This window comes from Phyllostomus discolor, chromosome X (assembly GCF_004126475.2).
Source record: "Phyllostomus discolor isolate MPI-MPIP mPhyDis1 chromosome X, mPhyDis1.pri.v3, whole genome shotgun sequence".
Lineage (NCBI taxonomy): Eukaryota > Metazoa > Chordata > Mammalia > Chiroptera > Phyllostomidae > Phyllostomus > Phyllostomus discolor.
This window is the reverse complement of record NC_050198.1, coordinates 7,760,528-7,773,790: the sequence shown is the minus strand read 5'-3', so window position 1 is coordinate 7,773,790 and position 13,263 is coordinate 7,760,528. Positions and strand designations below refer to the sequence as shown.

The window sequence follows — 13,263 nt, the reverse complement described above, 5'->3', positions numbered from 1 at the left end:
CATCTCCAGCACAGGTCTGCCAGGTCCATGTGGAAAGCGCTGGGTTCCCCCATTATTCTAGTAATCCCGGTACAGGAGCCAGCTGGCTGCTGGCCCATGCTGCTTTCCAGGGAGCTTAACTACTGGGCAGGTTCTGTTAAGAACTGATGGCCCTGGCCAGTGTGGCTCAGTTGTTTGGAGCGTTGTCCTGTGCACCAAAAGGTTGGGGGTTCTGTTCCCAGTCTAGGGCACATACTTAGGTTGCGGGTTCGATGGTCAGTCAAGGTGTGTGGGGGAGGCATCCAATTGTTGTTTCTCTTTCACATTGATGTTTCTATTTCTCTCTCCCTCCCTTTGCTCTAAAATCAACAAATATATTTTTTTAAAAAGTACTGGGTACTGTTCTATGGTGGTTTCTGCTGCCTTCCACACTCCTGGGTAGTCCAGCTCTCATCTAGCACGTATACTTAAAACTCCTTAAGTTGGAATATTTCACGGCAGCCAAAGTCAGAAAAAGTGTATCCATCTCAGAGTCACTCCTCACATTTCTCCTTTGTCTCATAGCTCAAGGACCTGCTACCAGAGCCTGGGGACCCGTACAGTGTATGACACCAAGTCCCCTGGCTGGGTCATGGGCCGTGCCACACAGACACTGGCGATATGCCATTTGTCTCCCCTCCCCCTCTGTCAAAGTGATTACCTGGGATTCTTTTTGCAAAAGATTTTGCACTGTTGGTATAGCAGAGGATTACATTAATTGAGTCCATATGTATATTTCCTCTGTTGCTCCATTGTTTGAGATATTTCATGATTAACAGAATGGCTTTATGTTCTCAATCAGAAATCAATGGATTGAGCACCTGCCAGGAAGTTAATAGTGTGGAGCCTGCTGTCCCAGAAGCTTTTCCCGGAGACACTTTCTCCAACGTGCTTAAAGCAGTTGGGGGACCTGTTCATCTGGACACCCTTGATGGGAAATCGAACAATCTGGACCACTCAGCCGAAGAAGTTCAGTCTATGGATGTCAGGTAAGTTGGTTTCTTTTGCATTTGAGCCTCATCTCTTCTCCAAACACCTCCCCTGCCTTGTAGTTGATCTCTTCATTTTCTACACACCCCGATCACCTCCAGTAGGTTCGGTTGCCATTCAGGAAAGCTCTTAGTGGCACATTGGTGTCTTGGGTCAGGCTCCTTAGAAGCATATCCTGGGGTCAGGGGATCTAGGGCCTGAGATTTATGGGAGAGAGTTCACAGGGGAAAGTGGAGGGGGCTGGGAACCGGATGAGGCAGGGAATATCATTAGGCAAGGATGTAGTCCCAGCTGGTGCCATGGGAGCCCTGGAGGATGAATACCAATCAGACTGGCTTGAATGAGATAAGGGAGATAAGGCAGACTGCCCTCTCGCCTCTTATCTATCAGTGCTCCCTTATCTGTCAGTCCTGGCTGTGGGCCACTCAGGGTGGGGAGGTGGGGGCGCTTTGGGGGGGGGTACAGGTGTAACGTCTGTGGGCATGGGGCTCCTGTCAGCTGAAGGCAATTGTCAGAAAAAGGGTGGTGGCTCTGAATCCTCAGTTGCCCACTCTCTGCAGCCAGGGGATGGGTGCATTTGCAGGTGGAGGGGCACCAACAGGGCCCACTGCGTCTAATGTCTCAGGTTTAAGTGAATCTGTCATTGCAGACTTGAGAAAGGAACTAATTTGCTTTCAGATTCTAAAAACGGAAGGAGTTCCTCATACCAAACTGGTGTGTTTGCAGATGGCGCCACGAGGCAAACTAATCTCGGGCGGAAGGAGAACACAGTTAGCATGGGGTTGGGGCAGAGGCGCCAGAACAGAGAGCCCCAGGCAGGGCTGTTGGCGTGGGGGTGGGGGGGCTCTCCGAGTTCGGAGGGTCGGACAGTGTCATGCCAAAGCTCTCCCAGAGTTTCCTCTGCTGTCCTTGGCTGCGAATTGTCAGCATAGTCGGGGGGTGGGTGGGGGCATGGGGCGGAGGGTCTTTCTTAGGGCATACTGACTGTAAATATCCTGGCTGGTGCACCCTGGCCCCGAGCCGGATGTGTGAAAACTCAGGGTCCAGCAGCCCATCACCAGAAGAGCAAGTCTTGTGCAAACTGATAGCAGGCCCTCCTTAACCCTTGCCACCATCTCCCCTGACTCCACTCTGCCCCCAGGGGAGACGCCTGTTAGAGGCTAACACAGCATTCCACTCCCCACCCCTGTGCTGAGCCAGCTTTCTCTTTATATCTCTGGGTGGGGGAAGGGTACAAGATATGGCACCAGCCAGGGATCAGAACCGTGAAAGGACTTTGTGTGTGCACTGAGTTCTCCCGGTGGCCACCTCTGCCTTTGGACAGGGGTGGTTCCAGGAGGTTGCGCCCAAGCTGGTGGCATTCTCTCCTCCCCAAGCTCTGACCAGTTGTTTAAACCCAGGGAATGGATGGGGGGCCGGTGTCTGCTAATGAGGCAGTTTGCCCAGGCACCAGAAGTGGTATTAGGTCAGCTGCTGCTCCATGTGGAGGAGACGGATCCTCCGAGCTTCTACAGTTCACTGGGTTTTTCCAGATTCTTCTCTAAGATCTTATCAAGGACCAAAAGAACAGATCAACCTGGCAGCAGCCTTACTCTGGCTGTTAAGAGAGACTCCAAATGATGGGCCCTCAAATGGCAACTCACCACCCATCTGAGCTAGGCCATTGGTTGCTGCAGGCAGCCTTCCGTTTTTAGGACGAGGAGAAAGAGTGAGCCAGGCCCTCCGGGCAGGAGCTGCACAAGTCAGGGCGGTGGAGTGGAAGTCTCCCTTTAGACAGGAAGCCGTGGGAGAGGTTCCCTCCACAGGTGACTGGGTGAATGGTGGGGTCGTTGTTGATGATGGCCCCAACCTCAATTTGAACACTTAACATTACACCAGGTGGCACAGTACCAACGCTTCCACAGCATGAGCACATCCTGCTCAAAGAAGCCCTGGTGGGGAGAAATGACTTCGTCCCGTTTTACAGAAGAGGAACCTGAGGCTGGGGAAGGAAAAACAGCTCACTCAGGGCCACACTGCTACAGAGGGGCAGCACCCCTAGTCCTCCCCGCCATGCCCCGGAACCCCAGTGCTGATTAGCGCCCTTCCTCAGCTTGCTTTTAACTTCCAGCATTTGCCGTCTGTCTGGGTTTCCCATTGCAAAGGTTTGGGAAGTTCTTGGCTTCTCTGCAGTAGAGGGCTGGTGCCTGTGGTTCTTATTTTCTTCCTTCCTGTGGGCGGTGTGAGCCTGGCCTTCGCAGCCCTGCTCAGTCAGTCCCCTTCCCTTGCTCTCATCCATGGAGTCCTTGTGTCTGTCAGTGTCTCAGATCGGAACTAACATGTATCTTTTACAATGTGTTACACACAAGTTCTGGCTCAAAAGCCATCTTCTCTAGAAAGGAAAAGTAGTATACCAAAATATTAGAATTAATAGTTCTATCTGTCTGTGTCTCTCTCCCTCTCCTTTTCCCTCTCCCCTCTCTCTCTCTGCCTCACCCCCCCCCCAAGTCCTGTTTCAAAAGAAGAGCTTATCTCCATCCCAGAATTTTCACCAGTGAGTGAAATGATTCCTGGGGTGTCTCTGGACCAAAACGGAACTGGTAATGCCCGAGCTCTTCAAGATCTCTTAGATTTCACCGGCCCCCCCATGTTCCCCAAGAGATCCAGTGAAAATCTCAGCCTGGATGACTGTAACAAAAACCTGATCGAAGGATTTAACAGTCCCAGCCAAGAAAATACTCTGAACACCTTCTGTTGACAAATACAGCAGCTCTTTAATGAAAGGTACAGTCTTTTGATGATAGTCTAAATCCATAACTCTCCAACTGGGTTGTGAATGTAGGATAAACATCATTCAGCCTCCTGGATGGTCGGTTTTAATTTGAAAAATGCAAACATGAATATGAATATATGGTATATACTGCAACGCACATAAGAACTGGAGTGGATTTCAAGTAAATCCTTCACATGGGAGCCTTCAGCACCACACCCGGCCCTGCTGTGTAGGGTGTGTGTGTTGAGAAGCACTGCCTAAAACTTGGACCCACCCCCTGTCTAGACTAGTAGCTTCCCTAGAAGCAAAGACAGCATGCTATAGTGGTGCGGGGTGGTGTTCGTGAAATGAACTCATCCCCTAGTCTTCACCCAGCAACATTGCGCATTCTCTCCAGAATCGTTTGTATGCATTCCACGAGTGTTGAGCCAAATGATTTCCTGTTCTGTTGACCCATTCTGGAGTCTTCCAAAGCAAACATTTGTTTGTGGAGGAAACATACCTGAGGGAGTGGGGCATGGAGGCAGCTGAAGTTCATGCCCTGAAGCTTTTCTTCCCCATGGTTTTTTTCTTGCCAGAGTCCTCCTAAAGGCTCTTTTCATTGGAGCAAGTTATATCTGTGGGTTCTAGACACTCTGCATTTGTGTGGATTCGGTTATACACACCTCACATTAGATGGACTTCAGACCGGGGCTTATTTGTTTTTCAGTGATGAAAACGCAATTAGAATGTAGCATCAACTTTTTATAACTTTATAATGCCAATTTCCTGCCACTTTACACTCTTTTTAGATATTTTTATAGTCTCAGCCTTCTCTCGGCCCACTGTGTTTTTTGCTGCCGCTCCACTCCTATAGCAGAACTCCGCCGCCTGATATGATTTAGTCCCACCTGTGTCTTTCGCAAACGAGGAGACTGGTTGGGGAGGCTGCGTGGCCGAGGTCGCGGTGTTCCAGAGACATTTCTACCTGACAGCAGCTATCGGCTATAGACGGCGCATTTTAGTATTCTTGTCTCTTGGCTCTCGGGAAAGCTCCTTTCACACACACAAGGGCATGCGTGGCAGCTCATTTTAGAATACCTCTGGTTTGGAAGAGCCGCTGCCTTCTTGGACACTTCAAAAACAGAAGCCATTCACCTGAGCATTCTACTGAGCATTCATACATACAGCTCAAGACTCAGTAAAAGCTCTCTTTTGTTGTTGGCATACCTGGAACCCCTCAGTTCACTGACCTCCCTATCCAGCAAGGACCAAAAAATCCACAAACCTTAGGCTTCTTGAATCTATTTCCCACATCTCTAAAAGTGCAAAATCCCTGTCCTAAAGGAAAAAAAAATATCTTGGCTAAATAATTGCCTCCATACTGCTTGTATATTTTCATTTGTCTCATACTCCAGTTCTCAAATTCTTCTCAACCAGAAGTAGTACCACCCCTGGCAGAGGGTGGGGGGAGGGTGTTTGGAAATGTGTTGAGGGTTTTTGTTATCGCAGTGGCTCAGTGGCAGCACTGGCCTTTGCGAAGCAGAGCTTGGGACTTTAAACATCCTGCAAGCTTTAGGACAGTGCACACAAAGAAAACTTGCCCCCCCCCCCCCCCCGAAAGAACAGTCTTACACAAAATGCTGCAGCACTTCTGTTGAGAGATAGTGTGTGAGCCAAAGAAAATGAAATCACCAAGAAGGCCAAAAGTTTCATAGTGTGTGAGCATTTTAGTGTAAGGGAGTAGATGCTACAAATTGCCACTCAGTGTCTTCGTTGGTCTCACCAGGGTTTGTTTGTGAATTGACACAGGTGGTGTTTCGAGAAGCCATGAAGCTGCTGGTAGTCAAATTTGAGCTGCTGGCCCTCGGAAGAAACTTCTGTCGTCCTTAAGCACTGGATTCCAAATTCCTAGATGGAATTGTAACTGTATTCCTAGTTAAGTCTGTCAAACACTGGCCACTCTTGGTAGAAACCTTGCGAGGTTTTAGCAATGTTCCATGTCATGGTTCTATGTAGGAGCTTCAGCTGCTGATGAAGTGCTTCCTATAATATACTACTTATTCTGTTATAGCGATCACCCGCAACCCAGTCATTGCAGCTGGGAAGTTCACCTTGTAACCATTCGTATTCCCAAAGTTGGAGCACATAAACATTTAGATGTTGTTCCCTGTAAATATTCTAGACATTTACCCAGACTCTACTTAAATGTATACCGAACTTGGGCTGCATATCTCCCTGTCTGTGTTTGGGAGAAGAAATTCCAGAGGGTTTTCCCCCCTCTGTGGTTTCTTTGTTGGAAGTTACTATCAAGAAAGTGTTCTTTTATTATTAAGCTTAGTCACCTGCAAAAATGCGCTGTGCCACATTACTCCTTGGGGAGCTAACTGAATAAGTCTGGTTGAGTAACGAAGCCATTAAACAGTGTGGAATGATTTCTGTTTTCTTATGCATATCCCTACAGACATGAACGGCTGAATCTAGAAAGGATATTTGCATATCGCACCTTAAACTCTCCGAGCTCTAGGCACTCCAAACCATCAAGTGGCTTTTGGACTGAATGAATCGTATGTCTCATGCACTGGTTGTTGATTTTCATGTTGTTAATATTGAGGCTTTTGTTTGTTTGCTCCTGTGTTTGCGCAACTCTAATAAAAATAGGCACAAATGAAAACGCCAGTGCTCTGAAATCAGGGGACCCTGAAAGGGACTCACTGTGTCACTGCAATGAACTTGAACATAAAACATCTGAACAGAAAACAGATGTCGCTAGAATGTGTACTCCTTGCATATTATGCCGTATAATGTGTTTTTTTTTATTTTGTTTCTTGTGGTGAAATGTGATTTTGTGATTTGAAATGACCTTTCCTTCTTTGAAACTCTTGTTTGACTTGTACAATAAGAGTTTGGAAAGATCCATAATTCTGACTGAGGCTTGCAACCAGGAAGTGTAGTGTCAGTAGTAATCTTGTTTACATGCTTTCAAAAGCAGCTATAGTTTAAGGCTTTATTAATTATGGAAATTATGTATGTTTGTGTATGTATATATACTAAATAAAATATATGCCTCCAGGAATACAGTGCCGTTGATCTCGATGACTGCCAGGGAAGATCCCTTTTACGATAAGCACATAGAAAATCAGCATGGCCTGGCTTTCAAGAAATGCCTCGCCATCTTCTTGCAGCTTTATTTTGCAAAAGGTCTGCTTCGTTGTGATCTGTTATACCTCACAGCACCATTGTGATGTGGTGATGCCTCATCTGCATGATGTGCGCATTGTCTTTACGGTGAAATACATCGTCACTGAAGAGTTCGATGGCGTGCTATGTTTTGTTTGTTTCTGTAGGCTCAGTGGAGAAATCTGCTGAAACCAAACCAGAAATTTTCAAACCCCAAAATCTTGTGTGGCTGTCCTTTCCCTGTTGAACTCATTAAAATTCTTCGGTTGTCCACTGCAAGTAAAGCCGACTGTGGAAATAAGCTTAAGAGATGAGCTGCCCTAGGACATGGTGAACTTCCAAGTATAGTAAAGTTGCTGTACTTTCAGACCACGGATGGTAGGGATTTCTCGCTAGTTAACATTAGCGTGACCTATGAAAATGTTCCCCATAGCAATCTGACATTTCAACGAAATGATAATGGAATGGCGACCCTTATTTTCCAGTAAGCTAAATCCCAGAGCGGCTTGTTTGTATCTAATCCAGGGCTTGCCTGCAGCCTGGGAGATAACACCAACCAGGACCAGGAGTGGGGGACGCAGGGCTAGTGGCATGGAGATGTTGCAAGGCTCACGGTGACTTCTGGGTGGCAGTCTGCAAAGCTGGGGCTCGGTCAACGCAGCCCTCCCTACCTCTGCCGACAAAGGCTTTGGCAAGGGCACAAGAGTGGACAAGCTCTTTTCCATATGCTGGCCTTTGACGGTGGCATTGCACGTAGCTTCTGTCATCATGAGCCCTGGCCAGAAGGTCACAGTAGAGGCCAGTCATTCCTAAGAGCAATTGCCACTTTGTGAACATTCTAAATTTTTCTTAGTATGTACAGGTTTCCTGTTAGCAAAGGCTTTGGTAAACTAAATTTAGAAACCAAATGGAAAGAACTAATTTGTTTCTAGATGTATACCCACTGCTTTGGGGCACAATACAGGATGACCTCTATCCCCGGTCTTCAGCATCCTTCAGAAAGCATAATTATGCAATAAAATGGAGTGAGAACTGTCAGAAGCATTAGAAAAAAGAAACCTTTATAGATAGGCTCTTTTGGGGGAAGCCAGGAGAAACAACTGAAAAACTCTTAGAACTATTTCACAGGGGAGTCACCTACTAAATAAAGAAAAGTTAACAGTGTTCTTTATAGATTAATAGCAAGTAAGTAGATCCCAATGAAACACGTGATTTCTGGAAATAACAAGCTATGTGTAAAACTTGACTGCAGTCATTAGCACAGATGTAAATGGAAACACAAGCCATGTCCCCAAATGGGAAAACCTATGCTTGCGCAGACTAATAGTAGGTGCAGCCCTCACCTTTGTGCAGTCTTTGTGAACTAAATGAAGGTCCAATCAATGGGATTTCTTTTTGACAACTTGGGATTATAATTTTGCTGCTCATATAAGAAAATAAATACTCTTTCTGGCATCTTGGAGCCTGGGGAGGCTGCTGGGAATAGGACTTTTCTCAGGACAAATGTGTCTGGAAGGCGGTGGTCCGAGGCCATTTTGTTCAGCTCTAAGCGGGGTCTTCGGAACCAGAGGGAGCACACAGCTCTTCTTAAAATTGAAGGTGTCTATGCTCAAGATGAAACTGAATTCTGTCTGGGCAAGAGATGTGCTTATGTGTTCAAAGCAAAGAAGAACACAGTGATTCCCAGTGGCAAACCGAACGAAACCACAGCAATCTGGGGGGAAAGGTAACTTGTGCTCATGGAAACACTGGCATGGCTTGTGCTAAATTCCAAAGCAACCTTCTTTTTTTTTTTTTTAAGATTTATTTATTTATATTTTTTAGAGAGGGAAGGGAGGGAGAAAGAGAGAGAGAGAAACATCAATGTGTGGTTGCTGGGGGCCGTGGCCTGCAACCCAGGCATGTGCCCTGGCTGGGAATCGAACTTGTGATGCTTTGGTTCTCAGCCTGCGCTCAATCCACTGAGCTACGCCAGCCAGGGCCGAAGCAACCTTCTTGCTAAAGCCTTTGGACACAGAATCTGTGTAATGTTCTACCCCTCACGGATTTAAACTTATTGAAAAGTAAATAAAGAAAATGGATTTGTTCTCTTGTAACAAAAAATTAAAAAGAAACACAGCTAAGAGACTTACAAGTTTTTAAAAGGGAGTTTTTTTAATCCTCACGTGAGGATATGTTTATTGATTTGAAAGAGACAGAGAGAGAGAGAAACACTGATGTAAGAAACATCTACTGTTGCCTCCCATACACAGCCCAACCAGGGATCAAACCCACAATTGAACTCGTAACCTTTTGCTGTACGGATGATGCTGCAACCAACTGAACCAACCTACCAGGGCAAAAGGGAGTTTTAAAAGGGGAGAATTTCCCCCATCAAATAGTAAAAGGCATGATTAAACTTCCAAAACAAAAACAGTGCAGTCTAATAAAGAAATAGAATTTGGAATGGAAATAGAGATCAGCGCCATATCCAAGAATTGTAAGAATTTAAGCATGATGGGGCAGGGTTGGAACGTTCGTTCTTGTAAAAAGAGAACATGGGGTTTATGGTCTCCCGAGGGAGTGAGTTTAGCATCTCTGGTGGGGTGGGGTAAGGGCTCAGCAGTCAGTGAGGAAATGATAAAACAGGAGTGCGATCCAAGGTGTGGGTACAAATTATGGTTCAAGGTTTCAGTCAGGGAAGATTTTAGATACAAGGCTTGGTACCAGCCTTTAAAGATCCTAAAGTGATGCCCCCTCTCCCCAGGATGTGCTGTGACCTCAGGAGGTGAGAAGCAGTGGCTTCTACTCGCCGTGGTCTAAGCTTCTCCAGGAGTAGACCTTGACAGCCTGCACGTCCTGAGTTCCTGCTGTGCGTGAGATGGTCCTAAGGCTTCTCCGGCCTATGAGGTAGGTAGAAGAGGGTTATGTGCCTAAGGACACACAGCTGCAACTTGGCAGAGCCAGGGTTGATTCTAGGGCCCCATGAGACAGATGGCCCATGTTGACCCTGGGAGAGCTGACACGTTTTTCTGCCCCTGAGAACAGAGGAGTGTTTTGTTAGAGCAGGTGCTCATAGTCGAGAAGGGCCCCAACCCCCATGGGGAGTCCTAGTGGTAAGCGCGCTGTTATTAAAAAAAGATTGAGGTATCATTCACATACCATAAAATTACCCCTTCTAACGTATACCTCTCCACCTTCGATTTCTTCACAAAATTGTGCCACCATCACCACCATTTAATTCTAAAATATTTTCATCTGGTGTGGTTTTGCAAGCATTTCTTATTTATTCATCTCCTCAAACCAGCACCGCTTGGCTTTATCATGAGTTCAGGTTCCCTGTGTACCTGGAAGCAAGAACATGGGGTTTGAGAATAGTATCGCCTGAACCAGTCACATCCTCTTCTCCCCCTTCCGATGGGTCAAACTAGGAGTATGTGTATGTAACCTAATTCATGTGGGCTGCTTTGTGCTGTTTCACATTCTCTGTGCATAAATATTGCATTAAATGTCAAATACAGGCTCACTTAGCAGATACAAAGCATGGGACTTCTAGGTTGATGTGAGACAGAGTGGGTGAAACATTTAAAACGCTTTAAAAATCCTGAACCTTTGGAGACGCGCTTTTAACTGTTGCCATAAGAACAGGAGGGCGAGGGCTGGCTCTACTTGTCCTCGTGTTTCTGAGACAGATGGCCCATGTTGACCAGGAGGGAGAGAGCATTTCAGTGCTGCCTAGTTTGTTTCTTTCTCCTAAGGTCTAGGCCAGGGTGCAAGACAATGGGCGCTTGTGTGCACTGTGGAAAGAAATCACTCCTTCCACAGCCCAGAGCCCGAGGGGAACCTTGCAAAAGGCGCAGGAATCAGATCGGCTTCAGGTGTTGCTCCAGGGGAGCTCACTCCCTACCTCTTACTTTAGCTCTGCGGTAAACAAGCAGGAAGCTTCTATGGGGCAATTAGGAAATGCCAGTGTTAAATGCGCCCATGGGCACGGGGATGGTTGGCGGGATGGTTGGCGTTAGGGGAAGCCTCTAAAGTGGCCAGCCTCCTGCATGTCCAAGAAAGTATGAAGGCAGCCTTTCCCTAGCTTACCAAAAAGAAATGCAAACTGCAAGGAATAGAGTCCCAAGGAATTGACTTTTTACATAAAGTCACTTCTTTCAGATTAGAGCCAACAGCTTGCTGGTGCCTGTCCTTCTCTTTTAATTACATTTTCTAGTAGTATATGGGCTCATCTTTTTTTATATTACATATATTTTATATATAAATATATGTATTTTTTTATCCTCACCCAAGGACATTTTTCTCATTGCTTTTAGAGAAAGAGGAAGGGGGAGAGAGAAACATTGATGCAAGAGAGCAGCATCAATTGGCTGCCTTCTGTATGCATCCCAACCAGGGATCATTCATGCCAGGGCCAGAAATCAAACCCACAACCCAGATGTACCCTGACCGGGAATTGAACCCACAACCGTTTGGCCACAGGATGATGCTCTTACCAACTGAGCCACACTGTCCAGGGCTGGGCCCATCTTTGCAACACCCAGAAATTTGTCAACAAAAAAGTGAGAGCTAGGAAAGGGCTAGGTCATCTGCAGTAGACATGCCAAGAGTTTATTGGATCCATGCAGTCCCCATGGTGCTACTCAAAGGCTGTTCTAGAACAAAAGCTGAATCTTACTGGTACCACTAAGAAGAAAGGATAAATTCCATTTCCTCAGTGGACCTGGCCTTCTAAAGTGTTCTCAGAAGCCACCCTGTACAGAGACAGCCCCGATAAGCTGGTATCTGTTCAGTGTTCACCAATGGTAAGAAATCATCCAGAATGTGGAAATAAGGCCAAAAAATGACTGTACACTCTGTCAAAGCCCTGCCATATCATGGCCTCAATGAGGCAGCCCAACAGGCTACTGGGTCTCAGGGATGTGGCTCGCTATGACTGACCATGTGCTATTGACTAGGACCCAGTCTCTGGAGTTACTCACTTTAGCCAGAAAGTTGCAGATGAGCCTCCTGTAGAAAAGGTAACTCCAAAGGTTATGTGTGTTTGTCCCTGTAGGATGCTAAGCAACCTTGTATCTAACTTTGCAGCATTTCCCCTCCCACTAAATGTATATGTGTGTTACTGTGTGTATAACACCTGTGTGTTGTGTGTGTTGCTGTGTGTAGACCTATATCAGCGTGTACATAACTGTCAGCTCCCAGACCCTCCCTTCATCGAGCTTTGTCATCCTGCTCCTTAATGAGTTAAGCACATTTTTGACACATATATTTAGATCACTCTATATTTACATCACAGTTATGCTTTGAACCTTTGGAAGTTATACTTCGACAATGAGGAAGCTTTCAGTCCTCTGTAGGCTTTGGGAAATTTTATTTATTTATTTATTTATTTATTTTAAGATTGTATTGATTTATTTTTAGAGAGGGGAGGGAGGGAGGGAGAGGGAGAGAGAGAGAAACATCAATGTGCGGTTGCTGGGGGTTATGGCCTGCAACCCAGGAATTGTACCCTGGCTGGGAATCGAACCTGGGGCACTTTGGTTCCCAGCCCGCGCTCAATCCACTGAGCTACGCCAGCCAGGGCTGGCTTTGGGAAATTTTAAACAGCTGCTATGGCTTTAAAGCTTCATATTAAGTGCTGCATATTAAGTATAGTGGATGTCGTAGCGTGCCACCCAGATGTACCTCCCCTTTAGGACTGAGGTATTTGGCCTTCCAGATGCTGCAGGTAGTTTCTGAGTCTTGCTGATAGAGTTCCCCTCTGAGAACTTCCCCTGACTGAAGGAGGCTGACTCATCGAGGTCAAACGTTCTCACTTAGGCAGCCTGTATCCAGTGACTAGATAACTGGGTGCTTTGCCTCGAGGTGAGACAACTCAGAAGGGCTGTCCCAACTTCAGAGATCCCTGTGGGTTCACCTGAGGCCTTTGTTGAGACCACAGTGCAGCCTAAGTTCTCCTTCTTGCTTCCTTCACTCGCCGGCACTCCCCATGTATTTCCTACATGCTAATTGGTCTCTGAGGCTGTTCCTGGAGAACCCGACCTGAGCCAGCTAGGCACTCTGTGCTAAAGGCTTCATGTGTTCTCTCTCTTGACCTTAAGAACGACTTTCAGAGAGGTGCTGTTGTTGCCCTGCTCACTTCACCATGAGGACCAAGATAGATGAAGTCCCTTGTCCGAGGTCACACATACAGCCAGGAAGTACTCAGCTGGGCTCCAAGCCCAAGATTTCCTTTGGAGCCTGTGCTTGCCTTGGCCCACCACACCTCAAAGTTCCTGCCTGGGGAAATCATAGGTATCCAACCCCCCAAGTCTCTTGCCAGTCTACACTCCTGGCTATATTTTGCACGTTTCCCGGTTGAC

The 13,263-nt window shown here is 46.7% G+C and overlaps 1 protein-coding gene and 1 pseudogene across 2 annotated transcripts in view; both read left to right on the top strand.

Annotated features, from left to right (window-relative positions):
- The window catches only part of MAP7D2 (MAP7 domain containing 2), a 90,390-nt gene extending 83,807 nt beyond the window's left edge, over positions 1-6,583 (top strand). For both annotated transcript variants that reach the window (XM_036016750.1, XM_036016749.1), the window contains 3 exons: positions 821-1,007; positions 3,496-3,771; positions 5,552-6,583. In XM_036016750.1, coding sequence (XP_035872643.1) covers positions 821-1,007; positions 3,496-3,745 — 437 coding nt within the window. In that variant the 3' untranslated portion in view covers positions 3,746-3,771; positions 5,552-6,583. The remainder of the gene's footprint in view (positions 1-820; positions 1,008-3,495; positions 3,772-5,551) is intronic.
- Positions 6,584-7,246: 663 nt separating this feature from the next.
- LOC114505582 lies at positions 7,247-9,008 on the top strand (annotated as a pseudogene).
- The last annotated feature ends 4,255 nt before the right edge of the window (positions 9,009-13,263 follow it).